A 17,481-nucleotide genomic window follows, 5' to 3' on the forward strand; every position below is an offset into this window, starting at 1 on the left:
TCAGCCTGTGTATTCTCTCACAATCAGAAACTCGATTTATTTCTCACTGAATCCTGAACCCTGAAATGTTTCATTCAGAATTTAAATAACAGCAGGTCTTATCAATGGTGAGTCAGAGAGCAGGGGAGGAAGTGAGGGATAATTTCCTGCTTCCTCTCTCAGCAGGATGAGTTCATCTTCTCTGTGACAGCATGTAACAACTACACACCTCACTACAATACGGTGAGGTGTTCATCCCAGAGAAAATGTCAGAGACAATATCTGTACCAAGTGAATGTGTTGTGGTCTACGAACAAAAGTCGTCTATGATTAAACAATTCAATTAATAGTCTGTTTTATTAAAAGTCAGAACATTGGGAAAAATGCACATCAGTTTCCTTAAAGCCTATCAGCTGTTCATAAATCCATCACTAGGTTTGTGTGTAAAGTCCTTCCTTAGTATCTAGTTTCAATAAATTAGGTTGCACCATTAAAACTTCAAGACTTTAGTAATGTCTAAATTAATTGTTGAGAAACTTCTGTCAACAACCAACTACTTTTTAAAGCTTGAAAATAAATAAATAATGAACAAATACAACAACGGGGGATTGCATATCATAAATGACAAAAAGAAAACTATTTTAAAAAATGAATAAGATGCTACTGCAGAGGCTATAAATTCACCGTAACAAGCAAGTTGTCAGTGAGATAGTCAGCAGAAATTTTATATCTAATAAATGATTCACTGTGATGGTCATTAATTAAGGGTTCAGCAACAAAATACATTTTAAAATCCTTCCGTAATGCAGCCTGTGGGAGAACTGAAAACACTCTTCTACCTTAATTTCACCTCTGATTTCCAGCGGCGACTACGCTTCCACTTCCGTCGCTTTAACAGCTCGATGAAGCCAGAAATTATCACAAATTCCAAATCTGAAAAGGGCTTTTGAGTCAATCCCACATGCAACGTCCTGCTGCCATAAATGCTCATAAATGTGTATTAATCCGCAGTATTAATATGCAGTATTTACTCCTGTTTGAGTAACATTTGCTACAGTCCCCAGCTGTATGAGGAAATGACAGTTTGTGGCCTATTTTTTAAAAAAAATGTTTGTCTTTATTGGAACTGACAGGACAAGGAAATCAGGGAAAGTATTGCAGACGAACACATTGTTGGTTTTTTGGTCTTTTCATAGGATTTGTTGACTATATAAAAAAAATATAGACACCACCACCCACCTTATCCTGTAATATTGGTTTGGTTTCAACAGTGTCAAGAGACAAATGAGAAGAATTCAATCTCATACAATGAAAGAGGAACTGGTAGCACCACTAACTTAGCTTATATGGATCAAAATATATATATATATATGATATTTATAGATATGGAGTACCCTGTGTGTATCTAGAGACATTTGAGAATACAAAGGATAACAACTCCTCCTTTCTTTTATTCACAGGTATGAGGAATAGGGAGCTGTTGGAGGTGTCCCATGGGCATGTTTGTCCTCTGGCCCTTCAGCCTGTGTGTCTCTGCTCTGCACACGGACGCTCTGGGAGGGAGAAGAAAGACCGTCTAAAAATAAAGTGACACGCACCACCAGCAGATAAACAACAACTGAACCAACAAATAAAAGAAGAGGAGGACAAAGACAAACATATCCTTGTTTGTGTCTCTTTCACCCTGCCTGACTCCCTCTCTATGCCCCATTTCTGTTTCTCTGTCCTCATTACGTGCTGAGCGGAGGTCATGTCCCAGTCTGGAAAAGTCCTTCATCTGTATGTGGAAGTGAGGCCTGCCCCAGATCAGAGTGGAGGGAAAGGGGAATTTGGAGAAAATAAAGAAGGGGTTGCTCAAGGGCGCTCGGTTCGGGATAGTCCTGCGAAGCTCCTGTCTCAGATAGCGAGCAAGACCGTCCCGAAGACCTCCACGGCTCACCATCTAGTTAAGGACGGCACACACAGCCAGTCTCCGTCTCCGAGCACTGTTAGGTTTCAGCGCCAGCAAGCCAGCGGCTCCCTGTCTCCTTCAGTCACCAAGCGCTGGAGTTCACCCTGTGTTGGAGCGATCCGCTCTCCACCAACGCCATCTTCTGGAAAGATCGCTGTCCCTCACACACCTCCCAACTGCCAGAGGTTTAACAAGGAGGAAGTCAGCGATGGGAAGAGGTCTGTGGTTACGTTCAGCTACATTGAGAAGTCTAATGTGAAGACCTTGGACAGTCCACGCAACTCAATATGTGAGAGAGCGACCAGGGAGGAGAAATCCACCCCCTTACACTATCGCAAAAGGCTCACCGACCCAGTTTGGTATGGGAGTCCCAATTCTTCTTGCTGCTCCAGTCCCAAGCTGACTTTCCGATCTCCAGGATCTCCAGGAAGTCACCAGCAGACGTTCTCCCCTGGCCTTCGCCAACCAGCCTTGGACCTCATCGGCAGGGCAGCTACCCAAAGGGCTGTGGAGGAGTTTGGCTCCCCTTTACTGAGGATTAAACTAGCCCATGCACTTGAGCACACCTCATCCTTGCGCTACAACCAACAGCCACGCTGTCAGTCCTGGGCCGGGTCTCCTGTTCAGCGTCAGAACATCTTCGTAAACCCCAAAGATAGGAGCCAGGCTATTTGTGGGCTGCCTCGGAGCCCAGCGTCAGACCAGCTATCGTCCCAGTCCAGGCAATCTCCGCACTCGAGGCCTGGGTCCTGTGTCAAGTCCCAGAGCCCTCTTCACTGGTCAGGGGAGGACAGAGCTGTGGCAGGCAGTCCAGCCACCAAAAGACATGTTCACAGGGCCTGTAACAGGAGCGCTTCACCACAGGGAGCAATCCTCCAACTTGGCAATAATGTCGTCGAGGGCTTGAACCAGTTAAGTGACAGTAAATCTTCCTCTCCAGCTCACAGCCCTGAAGTTGCCCGCAGGCTTGCAGAGGAAGCTACCAAAGTATCTTCTATTTTCACAGAGGCAAGGAGGTCCTCATTGCACAATGCTTTAGATGAGCTTGCAAGCAGCTCAAACTATGGAGAATCTCACAATTCAGCTCCAAATGCACAACATTATAAGCAAGCGCTTAAGATGAACATCCCTTTAAACGACCAGCACACGTCAGTAGCTGACAGTACAGACTCGCACCAGCCTGAAAACTCCCTCTTGCAGTCACATTCACATGAGTCAAACTCCCATGCTAATTATGACACACACACGGAGGACTACATTCAGAGATCCCAGCATCAGAGCTCAGCGCTACCAGCGGTTCAGAGTTCTCCAGCCCTTCCTTCACGTGTCCTCCGTCCCTCTCATCCTCCCACCGAGCTCAGCTCTCCCATGAGGGACCCCAGGCTATTCCAAGCTGAGCTCCGAGCACCAGAAACCCCCACCCTGCATCGCCGTCAGCCTCCGCAGTACACCGGAGACTCCTGGTCCCCCAGCCTGGACAGGAGAGGAGAACTGAGCTCCTTTGAGAGAGGGGACTGCACAGAGCTTGCTCGCAGGCTCTTTATCAATCAAAGTGTTGAGGAGGCACCGGTCAGTTGGACATCTAGGCAGCAGTGGGGGCATTATGTGACGAACAGCCCAAGGCCAAACAGTGACCCTGGATTGGGGTCCAGTGGTAACCAAGCTCCTGATCATCCGTCCAGTCAGCGCCGTAGGCCGCTCAGCCCCACAGCTCAGCAGAAACGGGCTGAGCAAAGAAGGAGAGAGATCCTGCTTCTGGGACCAGTGGTGTTGGACTCTCCTGAGGAGGATGAGGGCTGTGATGAGGAAGGAGGGGGCAATGAGGTGGAGGTATATGGGGCCGGGCAGCAGCCACGCCTGCAGAGAGTGGAAGATCCTCCCGAGGTGGAGCAGAACGGCGCAATGGGAGGGCCGTCCTCACGGAGCTCCAGTGGGGTGACGGGCAGCTTGGGGGACAGGGACTGTGTGTCCCCAGAGTCCAGTCAGTCCAGCCACCAGAGCAATGAGACTGGGGCCGCCACCTCAGGAATACAGGTGTGTACTGGGTGGACTTTGGAAATGACAAAGCTACAAATTACATTGTTGGTTTTGTACTGAAAAATATGTAATTTCATATAATATAGAGACTTAAGAGTTAAAGAAATAGGAAATAGGAAATACGCCTATTCACTTCCTTGCCCAGAATTAGAGAAAACTGACACCACTTTCATGTCTGTATGATAAGTATGGAGCTGGAGCCAGGAGGCAGTTAGCCTAGCTTAGCATAAAGACTGGAGGTGGATGGAAACTGCTAGCTTAGCTCTACTAAGTTCAAAAATCTATCCACCAACACCTCTAAAGCTTACTGATTAACACGATGTATCTTGTTTGTTTAATCTCTACACAAACAGGCAGGTTACGTGCTGAAACTTTCTTTCAACAACCCACATTAGCTTTCCTGCTAAAGTCTACTTCTTATCTGACTTACAAACATGAACACACGTCTTGTCTTGCACCTTAGCTTATTGAACAAGTCACCGAACAAACATTCACCAGGGAAAAGTGCACCGCTTACGTCAGTTAGCAGGCTAGACAGCTAATTAGCTGCTCAGCTGCAGCACATTAAACAGATGTAATCATACCTGCAAATGTCACTTTGGTCCATTTAGAGGCTGGTGTGATCATTGCTCTGCAGTACCACTGCTAACAACACACTGTCTGCTTATGACTTGTAGCTACAGCGCAAGATTGTTTACATTGTTTCTCGTTGCCATGCCAGAGAAAAAGAGGGCATTGCTGATATTTCCCCTAAATCCTTTTTTCCTCCTTATAACAATAAAAAAATGTTGTCAATTAATCAAAAAAAAACACTGACAATACATATATATATTTAACTGCAAAAGGGATGACACGTAACTCTCCTAAAACTACTAATGAGTTGGATGAACCAAATGAGATACAATGTGTTAATTAGTAAGCTTTAGAGGTGTTTAAAGATTGATTTTTGAACTGTGGAGAGAGCCAGATAGGCTGGATGTTTCTACCGGCCACCAGTGTTTATGATAAGCTAAACTAATCACCTCCTGGCTCCTGCTCCATACTTAACACACAGACAACAGCCTGATATGGATCTTCTCATCTAATCATTTAATGCTGCACTGCAGAACTGGCCTTGAGTTTGTCTGTGTGTGTGTGTGTGTGTGTGTGTGTCTTTCAGACGGACAGTGCCTGTGCAGTGCCTGTGCCCTCGCTTCACTGTCAGAGGATCGCACGTGCCAAGTGGGAGTTTTTGTTCGGGACCCCCGCTGAGGAGGCTGCTAGCAGGGGAGAGAAAAGTCAGAGCATGTCCTCTACTATTTCATCCAGTAACTGCAGATCAGCTTCCTTGTTATTCCAGTGTTGAACTAAAGGAGTTTTTTATTCATTTGCCTTAATTCTTCACAAGGGAATCATTTAGGTGGGATCTAAAGGAGATAGAGAAGCCAGTGGAGTAACACTGCTGCGGGCCAGTATCACTGTATTTTATTTAGGGCAACTTCAGATGTAATATCTCATTCTGTGCCTTTAATAATGGGAATCATTTGAAAAAAAAATCTATGTTAGTGCAGATATGATATCTGAGTTTTGGTACTAATGCCAAAACTTTTTAATTTCCCAAAAGAAGCCAGACTCCAATTTAAATGTGTAAACACAAGCAGCCAAGCAAGAACTTTGCCTGCTTTAAATGCAGCCTCAAATTGGAAAAATTATTATTTAAACCCCTAGTAATAATTTTTTGGGGTGACTTGGGTGTAGCACAACAAGCTGTAAACACAACAATTACATATTATCACTGCATTATGTTTATATGGCAAACATGTAAACTGCTAAATGCTCCACTATGTTCAACAGCTAGTTGTCGTCCTTGCCATAGTCACTTTATCCACTGTTGATATAAAAATATCGATTGGTGCAGCCTTAAGTCTAAAATCAAACACATAGCACAACTTTTCTTCGATAAATCATGCTTTCAGTTATCTTGCCTCCATCAGTAGTTGTTTCTAGTTTCTTTATACTGTAAATAGTCGTATTCATGTGACATCACCAGAAATACAAAGGTACTCAAAACATTACAATCATCTTTGTTAAATCCATAAATAAAGGAATGGTGAAGAGTTGACCTCGCTGTGTGAGCGTTCTCAAAGTTAGAATAATTTAAGATTTCTGTCAGTAAATATAAGATCAAGAGCAGGTAAACAACATTTGGAACTTGACAGTTTTCAACCATCAGTGTTACGGACACATTTAGGTCAGTAAGAAATAAATATTGAGGTTCAATACTCTGTTTTAGCTCTTAATTGTATTTTATGACACAGCACCATCTATTAGAAGAATCAAATTATCTATATATGTTTCTTTTTTGCAGTTGGAACATATAATATCAAATAGCATATTAGAAATCAAAAAGGTTATTTAACTTTCTCTACCTGCAGATTCTCTGGAAACCTCCACAGCTCCTCCCAGTGGTAACTCTAGTGAGTCTCCCACCCCGACTCCCCCTTGCTCCCTTCCTCTGCTTTCTGCCAATCACGAGGTGCAACATGTGGAGGTAGAATTGGTGACCCCTCCCCCCACCATTATTGGGACATCACCCAAAACTGGCATCATCCGCCGGACGCTGAAGTATTCAGAAACCGACCTGGACGCCGTCCCGCTGCGCTGCTACAGGGAGACAGACATAGACGAGGTGCTGCTGGCTGAGCAGGATGACGCCGACTCTGCATTTGGGAGTAACCGCAGTGTGCAGGGAAACTCAGGGACAGGCAGCAGCCCGCTGGGAGGTTTGGCGTATGGGAGGACAGATGGGGAGGAGGAGAGGAGAAGACGGGGAAGAAGGGGGGAGGAGGAGGAAGAAGAAGATGAGGAGGAAGAGGAAGAAATCGTGAGCTGGGCCAGTGTTAGGATGCAAGGAGACAACAGGAAGCAGAAGTATGCGGCGCAGGAGGAGCTCGGCCACCGTCTGAAGAGGTGAACACACATGTTGAAAACACACACAACCACAGTCATAAACAAGCTTGTAAACGCACACAAGTTCACAGACATTCTGGTGACGCAGAATTTTCCCCTGACCTACATATTTTAACTTAATTTGGATCTCACCCATAACCTACTTTTACAGTAGATCGTAAACAGGTTCGGTGACATTTTTGCATTAATTAGACACAGCCCTCTAACAGTTCAGCATGCTGGGAAAGCCGGTCTTTTATAGTTTCAGTTTCTTTTTCTTAAACACTTGCTCGGTTAACGTACATTTAAGCTTTTCTTTACAAACACAGCTGTGTTGTTGCAGTGTACTGAAACTCCCCTCTCTGTCCAGACCAATGGAAACTTTTTTCGACAACCACCATCCAGCCCTGAAATCCCCCATCTTGGTCTCTGGCCCTCGCTGCGCTGCGGAGGACACCTTCAGCCGCCACTTTGAGAGCATAATGGAGTCCCACCGAGCCAAAGGGACATCATACAACAGTCTGGACAGCGAGGAGATACTAACCTCGAGCACGCAAACTGTCTTGACATTTGACCTCCCCACATTAACTCCTGCCATCCACGGGCCGGTCTGCCAGAGCGCCAGGCAGATCGTCCAGCTCAGCTTCGCCCCGCTGGCACACGATGAGAGGCCCAGTCTCTCTGATTCTATCTTTACCGTGACAGGGGATTCGGACGCCACCAGAGCCCCCTCCAGCGAGAGGCTGAGCAGCGGTTCTGACGACACGCCACCCAGAGGACGAGACTGCACACACCTGGGGAGCAGCTGGTACAGCAACCCGTCTTTCTCATTGCCAAGGTGAGTTAGTGTATCGAGCAACACAACATTGACATATTTATAACTTATAAAGTTGTTATGGACAACATGTTAGCAAATAGTTGCCTATTTGCACATCCAGCAGACACAGAGCAACATTAATATTCATTGAAAGTCATGTTTTTGGCCACCTGTAACATATAAGTTAAATATTCTCTCCTTATAGATCTGTTTTGGTCTCCACGGACTCCTGAGACAAATATGTGTCTCTTTAGCTGCTAAATGCTCCTCTATGTTCACCAGCTAGTCGCTAACTTTGTCTGTCTGTTCGTTTTGGTGCTGGACAGGTTGTGCACAGTCGGTTTATCAGAGCCTTTTTTTGCTGAAAACAGATGCCTGCTATGTGCCTGCTTTCACTTGTAGTCATTCAATCCATTATTAATATAAAAATATTGATTAGAGCAGCTTTAAATTCAGCATCATAATAAGATCGCTTGCCATACATTATCAATATGGTGGTATTGGGATACTTTGTGTTGTATTACATATATTTAAACACTGAGCTGTTCTGCTTTAAGGCACAAGGTGTTTAAACTCAGTTGTCTATAAAACTCAAAGTCAAATTGAAAGCTTTAGATAATTCTTAATGTAGCAATTGCAGTATTTTATTCCCAGTCTGTAAATTTTAAAAAAGGAGGAAAATATATGAGCAGAATCACCTGTTTGGTCATTTAGATCCCCATTAGCTACTGTATTGTAGCTGCTGCAGTAGCTGCTCTTCTGTGGTCCATATAAACATGTTTACAACCCTTCAAAGACAAAAAAAAAGTGCACATACATAAAATCCATAATCACATTAAGACTCAATAATGCATAACACTACACTAACAGCATGATGACTCTAATCCTATCAAGTATATCACATCTTGAAAAACAAAACAATCATAAATTAAGCTACAATAGTTCTTGTGTAAAATACAATCTCAACTTTTTGTCAAAAAATATAGTTTATTACTTTCTGAAGTTGTGTTGAAATACAGTTTAACAGGTTCTGTTTTTCATGGTTTTGGTAAGGGCCTTAATTAAAGTAAATTTTAATGCTACAGAAGCAGCACACAATGATATTTTAGACACTATTGTGCTTTCAACTTTATGGCAACCATTTGGTGAAGACCCTTTCCTGTTTCGACATGTCAGTGCCTCCGTGCACAAAGCCAGCTCCATAAAGAAATGGTTTTCTCAGTCTGGTGTGGAAGAACTCGTCCGCACCCTGACCTCAACCCCGTCCAACACCTTTGGGATGAACTCAGAGCCAGGCCTTATTACCCAACATCAGTGCTGGACCTCACTAATGCTCTTGTGGCTGAGTGGGAGCAAATCTCTGCAGCCAGCGTCCAAAATCTGGTGGAAAGCCTGAAACCGGAAAAGTGGAGGCTTTTAAAGCGGCAGATTAATTCCTCTGAGTGTTGGAATTACATCATCATATATCACATCATTATACTGAATATTACAAGGCTCTCGGATAGACTCAAAATTAAATGGGTCTAATATTAAACAGATTCCTTTAAATAAACTGCTCAGAAACTTCATAAGCAGTTACAAGTTGCAGACGCTAATTGAGTATTAATGCAGTTTTGAATTCCTCCCCTGCGAGGTCAGAACCCTGTTAATGGACTGTTGTCAGCCTCCAGCCTCCCAGTCCAGATGAATGAGTGTCTCCGTCTGTGTCATTCTCCTTGTGCAGAGCGGTGCTGCAGTGCTATTCTGGAGCCGAGTAGTTTAGAGTGAAGGTCGCTCGAAGGCTGCCTGTGGTCCCTCTGCTGTCTGCCGTCTGAGTCTGAGTCCATCTGTGCACATTTCGGGGTGTCTATACGTGTTTGAGTGTGTGCATGTTTGCATTTGTTGGTGGGTTATTTTGGTGGGTTTGTATGTGACGTGCATGCTCTGTGTGTGTGTGTGTGTGTGTGTGTTTGTGTGTGTGTATGTGTGAGGTAAGCATGTTAGACAGAGGCAGATGGCTGCTGCAGCAAAGAGGGACTCACCTTAACTGTCAGAGTCCCACCTGCAATTCAGGAGACTTAATCTCAAATTCAAAATCTTTTGTCCTTGTGTTTTATGCGGTATTCATGCACTATAAAACAGCACCACAATAGCTGTCTCTATCCGGTTTGCACCCTGCAAGATGCTCTATATGAAAGATTCATACGGCGAAGCAGAAATGTGGGACAAGTGTCAGTCAGTCTGTTTATCGCTGCTGCTCAGCTGTGGTGGGAAATGTCTGCTACAGTGCTCACGTGTGACGTGTGACGGTGAGGTAGACCGGCTTTGTGAATGTCACCCTAATTTAGTGTGACAGCACTGCAGAGGTAGACTCACTGCATTGGGTCACCTTGTTGCTCAGACCACTAGATGGCAGAAGAGGACAGCGATAAGCGCTTTTTGAGAGAAGACTTTAATGCAGGTATTTGTGTGTGTCTGTGTGTACTTGTATTACTCACGTTGTGGGGACATAAATCTGTTTACACAATCACACTGCAGGAACTCACCTCCCCTTTGGGGACTATAAACAAGTCCCCATACTGCCATATTGTATTTCATTACTTTATTTAGTGTTAAGGTTATTAGAGTTTCCAGGAAATGACTGCAAATCAATGCAAGTCAATGTAATGTCCCCTGAAGTGATGGAAACGTGTGTGTGTGTGTGTCTCAAATTTCAGTTGCTTAATGTAAAAATCTTCATGAATGGTTAAAAACACAGCAGCTTTATTTTGCTCTCATTATTTTTACATACTGTTCATATTCGGACTCTTCACATCTTCTCATTATTCCCGCATAATTAGTTTCTATACCAAACTTCTGAATCACAAATCTGTTTTTCATTCATAAATATATCATCGGTCATTAATAAGTTGGTGATTGATCCTTAATGAAGCTTTCAGAGAGCAGAGAGTGTATTCTTAAGGTTTTACATTCACAATCACACTATATTATGGTTCTATTTCACCAAAAACAGGAGAACACAACAGCCAACACAATGAATTATTATTATACTGAATGTGAAGAATGCAACAACATTTTTTTTCCTGGAACACCTGCTATGTACAAAAATGTGTATCAGCTACACACAAATAATATATTGGTTATAATAATTATAATAATAAAACAGTTGAAATATTCCTATTTTTCTATATTCGAGGTCACTTTAGGAAAAGTCATGAAATTTCAGGCTAAAACAAAGATGTTTAGGGTGTTTTTACTGCTCTGAAATGTAAATATGGGTCAAAATTAAATGTGAACAGAATGTAAGACTTAAAGGACAAGTTCACAATCTTTCAAGTCTTCCTTAAACAACAGTCAGGTGTCCATATGAACACGGAAAGAGGTTTTCCTGGCTGTAATCATTCCTCCTTCCCTATAAAACTCTTATGAGAACCACATCACACTAGAGAGGTAAAGGTGAATGTTTGCTTAGCACTGTTCTTATCACTCTTTCATGTCCAGCCCAACTCTGGCAGCCCTGCAGCGGTGGAATCCAGGAACGAGACAAATATTTCTGAAGGCTTGCCCATACTTTGATAAAAGTTGGAATTTCACTCCCCTGCCCCCCCCCCCCCCTCCTCCTCCTCCTCCTCCTCCACCTCCTCCTTCGTTCACATCACCCTTTTCAGATGTTCTGTACCATTACACAGTGGCTCTTTGTGTTGAGCTACCCAGCAGACTGAGAGGGGCTTCAATTATGCAGGGATACCGTTGAAGCAGCGGCTGACACTGGGAATTCTCTCAGGACCTCTCGGCATTGTGCTGCCTCTTGATGAGACAATGCGAACAGGTGGCGCAGCCTGAGCTACAGTGCCGGCTTAATCTTACGATTATGAACTCTCCTGCAGGCCCTGATGAAGTGTATGCTGTAAACAGATGCCACAATGGCCTCAGACGTTTACAAAAGCCCAACTATTCTTTCCTGTGGGCAGTTATGGTTGTTTAGAGGCACACACACACACACACACACACAAACGCTGGATCTCCCTGCGAGTTTAAACCTGACACCTCACATCATTGTTTTCTCTGTAGGTGTGCTAAAAGCTCACACCAAAAACAAGGCAGGCTGGAATTTGGAAAGGATGGACATACTGACTGTGTAATTGGAGATGCAGTGAAAGAGAAAGGGGGAGGAATGAATGGAGAGGAGGAGGAGGAGGAGGAGGAGGGGGGGATTTCTAGGCGATAGACAAGCCAAGTTTCATGCCATGCTTCGAATCCAAGGTCAGCAGGGGACAGTGAGAGTTTACACAGTGGAACAGGGAGGGAGAAAGAGAGGAGGGAGGAGTGGAAAGAGGGAACAGAAACAACAGCAAACAGACTCAGAGGGGAAAAAGATAGAGACAAGAGGCATTGCAGGACAAACAGCTCTTTTACTTTGGGGGGAAGGAGGCTCGCTGTGAAGATCAGATGACAGCAAACACAGAGGGAGAGTGAGAAAGTGGAGAGAAGGGGGGAGAGAAAAAAAAGAAGGGGGTGACCCATGAAGTCTCAGAAAGACTCCAAACCAAGCAGAGGAATGTCAGAGACGGCAGGCCTCTTGGGAGCGACTACAGGTGTACAGCCGCGTTAGCTGGCGCTCTCAGACCCCAGGAAAAAGGGCGGACGGGTGGACTGGACGGTGATGCGGTCAGGTCACGAGCACAGGAGGAGAGGAGGGGTCAGTCGGGCGAGCAGTCTGAGGAGAGGTGCTGGGCAGGGGGCGGCAATGAGGACAACTTCTGTCTTCTGCTGTCATGCTTCACCTGTAGTCGGAGAGGAGAGGTATTTGACGATTAGGCGGTCTTGCCACAGGTAGGATCTCCACCCAGGAACCCGTCTCACCTGTTTGTCATGTATCTCAGAGAATTTGAATTTCGTGTTTGGCCAGAGGGAAGATTCAAACGCTCTCGTAGGCATCTGAAGCTGTGCTGTGCTTTGTGTCAGCCGGTTCATTTTGATTTCACAATGTTCAGGAATGAAGGGGCCGCAGATTGGCCGAGTAGATTTTATTTGGGAAAACTATGTGATTAATACACTACCCAAGTACTGTACTTAAGTACAATTTTGAGATACTTGTACTTTACTTGAGTATTTCTACTTTTTGCAACTTTTTACTTCTACTCCACTACATTTATTGAAAGCTTGATACTTTTCAGGTGACACAACGGATAATATAACAAGCTTTTAAAATACAACACATTGTTAAAGATTAAACCAGCAGTTCATAACTGTTCTGGCTTGTGACCTCTTACAAAAATGCAGAGTCTAGCTGGTATGCCTTGTTACATTTCAGATGTCAATGAGTTAACAGTTAATAGCTCCACCAAATAGTGAATCCACTCTGAACCTCTCATATGGTTTCATTTGAATAACCATTCAATTCTGAAAGAAGTAAAATTATCCAATATGCAAAGCAAAAATGCAAAGTCCAAAAAATGAAAACAGATTTGTGTATCAGAGCTTTGTTTTTTCTTCTTTCCTCTCCCATTAATCATCTCACGACCCCTCAGATTTATCTGGTGACCCTTTGGAGGGGCCAGACCCCTAGGTTGGAAACCAATGGACTAAACTAGCTAACTGTATATAAAGTAGTGTAAACTAGCTCCACCTCCAGCAGCTACAACAGTAACATGCTGCTCTAACACTGATGCTTCACTATTAATAATCTAATGATGTCATATATAATAATATATCAGTCAGAGGGACCAAACCACTACTTTTACTGTAATACTTTAACTACATCAAGCTCATAATACTTATGTACTTCTACTTAAGTAGGATTTTTCATGCAGGACTTTTACTTGTAATTAAGTATTTTTATATTACTGTATTGGCACTTTTACCTGAGTAAAGGATCTGAATACCCTGTTTTAAAACTGCAAAGACTTACACTTAAATTTTGTGTTTGCTCTGCTCTCGTCTTCATTTTTCTTCTGTGTACTCTGTGAAAGCAAAGTTGACCCTTGAACCCTTGTCGCTTTCTTTACCAGTCAGCTTGTATTATTAATTACTGTTTGCTCTGGTGTGATTTCACCTGACACGTATACTGAATATAGATGTGTAAGTGTGAGAAGCAAAGTCCTGTGCTGTGGGTTTACTTGGTTTGTTCCTCATGCTGAGAAACCCAATTGCTTTCTCAGGAAGTGTTCTTGCTTTTTGGAATACAACTCTCAGCTGTCGGGCTGTCATTGTTTTCGTTGGCCAGTTGGCAAGACCAGAACGGTCACACAGCTCTGGACGGCAGCGACAACTTTTGAGTATCACGTCGAATCCTAAGTGAATGAACTCGGAGACCTTGTTTCTGTCATTCATATTCCAGCAGAAACCAGAAAAGTAGCTCAATTCTGGCTCAGTGTGACATAACATGCTTAAATTATTATCACAGAATAATTCAGATGTAATAAGTTTTGCACTTCTGAACTGGTTAATGCTTTGAAGGGGCTTAATTAGGAAGTGATAACGAGAGAGCGAGGAAGCCTGCAAGGAAGCCTGCAAAAGGGGAGATTTTGAATCTAGTTATTAAAGTATATAATCATGCCAAATGTGTTAGAATATAAAATGATTGGCATGAGTTCTGTTAAATACAGGCGCTGTTTACTACTGCATATTCGCACTCATTCATTTCTGCTCTTCATTATAATCTCCGACCGCCTTCCATCTCTCCATTCATACGTCTTTGAATCCTCTTTCATCAGCCTTCTCCGTCCACTCACCATTCATCCTTTAACAGATATTTATCTCTCTTTTAAGCTATTTTCTCCTCATCATCAGCTTTTCTTTTTTTCACCTCGCCATTGTGTATTTTACTATTCTTGTCTTAAAACATCGTGTTCAGCAGGAAACTCAGTGGTGCATAAATCAGATATTAGTGTTATTAAATTATTGATATACTTGAGTTATTAGTTTTATTATTATATCATCATCCTTCTTTGTTCCCCCTTTTATCCTTTTCTCTCTGTTCTTTTCAATTATTTACCAACCTCTGTCAATTGAACTCCTCTTCCTCTCCGCGTCCCACTTTTTCGCTCCTGGATCTCTGCACCATAATGTGCTTCATTTCCCATCTTTCCCTTCCTTTCCATATCATTTTCTGTCCATCTGCTTCTCTATTCCTCTGAGTCGCTCACTAATCCTGCCCCTCTCTTCAACCTCTGACACCCCTCCCTCCTTACCCACCCTTCCAGCAGGGAGAAGGCCCGCCTGGCGACAGATTCGGAACTGGACCAGGACCTCAGTGATAGGCTGGGTCTGAGCAGCAGTGACACCCTCACCAATGGCAGTCACCGTGCCGACGTGGCGGCCGCCAAACGTTTGGCCAAACGTCTCTTCAACTTGGATGGCTTCAGGAAGTCTGATGTGGCGCGTCACCTCAGCAAGAAGTGAGCTACTAGAGGGTTATTGTGTTGTGAGGTTATTATGTAGGTGTTGTTATGTGTGCTTTCTATCATAGCTACCATCCCAAACACCCTAGCAACCACCTATTAACTCCCAGGTAACACCATAGTCTGTGAAGATTCTCAGTCATCCAGGTCAATGTATATCCAACTCAATGCTTTTGAACGTTAACATCATAGCAGCCACCTAGCAACTACATTATGATGCCTAGACAACTGTCCATAAACCCCTAGCAACCACCTATGAAAGTCTTAGCAACAGCCCAAAAAGATTAAACTGGTTATCAGTCACGTGGAAATGGACTAGCACTCACTGCAACCACCCTAGTAACCACCATGAAAACCATATTTACCACCTAGTAACACCTTAGCAACCAACTAGCTGCTACTTTTGAACAACCCAGCAAACACCTACTGAAGCCATAGCAATAGCCCTGAAAGCCATAGCAACCATTACTATCACCCTAGCAATGCCTTAGCAACCAACTAGCTACCACTTTGAACAGCCCAGCAATCACCTACTGAAGCCCTAGCAATAACCCTGAAAGCCATAGCAACCACTACTATCACCCTAGCAATGCCTTAGCAACCAACTAGCTACCACTTTGAACAGCCCAGCAATCACCTACTGAAGCCCTAGCAATAACCCTGAAAGCCATAGCAACCACTACTATCACCCTAGCAATGCCTTAGCAACCAACTAGCTACCACTTTGAACAGCCCAGCAATCACCTACTGCAGCCCTAGCAATAGCCCTGAAAGCCATAGAAATCACTACTATCACCTTAGCAATGCCTTAGCAACCAACCAGCTACCATTTTGAACAGCCCAGTAACCACCTACTGAAGCCCTAGCAATAGCCCTGAAAGCCATAGCATCCACTACCCCAGCAACGCCTTAGCAACCAACTACCTACCACATAAGAAACACTTGTAACACCTCAGAAACTATTTAGCATCCATCTGCTACACACCCAACTATTAGCAATGTCTCAAAAGCTAGCAACATATTAGTTACCAGTTGGAAAATGCTAAGTGGTAAGCTAATGTTTACACACAAGCTAGACTGTTGGCACCCACCAAGTAGCAAGCATACATCAAATATCTTAAGAAATGTTGTAATGTTGTTGTAGTTATTTCTACCTGGGTGTCAATTTATCATTGTTTATTCATGAATAACAATTATCTCTACTACTAATACAAGTACCCTCATTATTTCAACATCTTCCACAAAATATTACAGTATCAATATCAATACTTATTGTACTCCTACTAATCTTAAAGACAAAATATATACTGCAGTACTCCTCTTAACCAGCATTATAAGTACACTAACACTGTACTGTAATTTGCATGTTATTGAAAAAAGAGCCTTTTCTACTGCATCATATGTTTATTTAATGAATGCTAATCTATTAGAGCCATGACACATTCAGTTTCCTGCGCATTTACTGTATTTATTATTAAAGTCACTTTAAATTCTGCCGACGTAAAGTAGTGCTGTGTTTTAGTTGATCTGCATTCTTCCAGTGCTGTGCTGCTCCATCAGCCCATCAGTCCGTCAGCTGCTTGCTCGTGCATGAGAAAGAATTTGGGATTAAAGGGTTTCCTCACTTTCTGACAGATGCACCCTGGGAATCTCCTCTTTTTTCTTGCTTTTTTTTTTTTTTTTTTCTTTGTGGCCTCCGGTCTACATCTCAAGCTGACTGTGCCAGTGCACACTGACTGACAGCCCAAAGTGAGACCATTCACTGAGCTGAGAAAGCTAGCATTTGAGTGTCTGACTCTTATTCCTATGTTCTTTTTTGTATTACTATATTCCTCCTTATATTATCATCATTACTATATTATAATAATATAATATTTGTGTGACTGTTTACAGTAACGACTTCAGCCGTATGGTGGCAGAAGAATATCTGAGTTTCTTCAACTTCACAGGCCTCGCTCTTGATCAAGCATTGCGGTGAGAACAATAGTATACAATTAACAAAACACTGGACATTTGTCAGTACAAATAATTATACAAATATTAATAGTTTATCAATATATTTGCTCTGCCAGACAATAAACTATTCCCTGCGATCCTGTTGATCACATAAAATGATGCTAGATAATTGCTAAATGTTAAATGAATGTCAGGCAAATAACCACCCGTTGTCTGCATGTTCTTGTATTTTCCCCAAAAAAAACTGTCTTATGATTAAAAAATGAAAGTCCACATGTTTGTAATTGTGACTGTGGACAAAACATCCTGTCTCAGTCCTTCCCTCTGTGTGATGGTTGCTTTGATGAAGTATCAGTTAGATGAAAAGCTGTATTTTTTATATCTTAATACCATCTTTGTTAGTGTAAATGTAATGAATGCTCTCCACTGTT

At 43.1% G+C, this 17,481-nt stretch overlaps 1 protein-coding gene across 2 annotated transcripts in view; it reads left to right on the forward strand.

Annotated features, from left to right (window-relative positions):
• Nucleotides 1-17,481, forward strand: part of LOC122970967 (PH and SEC7 domain-containing protein 1-like) — a 77,307-nt gene that overhangs the window by 11,049 nt on the left and 48,777 nt on the right. Inside the window, exons 2-7 of one of the 2 annotated variants that reach the window (XM_044337346.1) lie at nt 1,440-3,964; nt 5,127-5,244; nt 6,382-6,916; nt 7,266-7,733; nt 14,897-15,091; nt 16,988-17,068. In XM_044337346.1, the coding sequence (XP_044193281.1) occupies nt 1,730-3,964; nt 5,127-5,244; nt 6,382-6,916; nt 7,266-7,733; nt 14,897-15,091; nt 16,988-17,068 (3,632 nt within the window). In that variant the 5' untranslated portion in view covers nt 1,440-1,729. Of the gene's footprint in view, nt 1-1,439; nt 3,965-5,126; nt 5,245-6,381; nt 6,917-7,265; nt 7,734-10,794; nt 12,525-14,896; nt 15,092-16,987; nt 17,069-17,481 lie in introns of those variants that run through there. The other variant, XM_044337347.1, reaches the window with a different exon arrangement.

This window comes from Thunnus albacares, chromosome 20 (genome assembly GCF_914725855.1).
Source record: "Thunnus albacares chromosome 20, fThuAlb1.1, whole genome shotgun sequence".
Lineage (NCBI taxonomy): Eukaryota > Metazoa > Chordata > Actinopteri > Scombriformes > Scombridae > Thunnus > Thunnus albacares.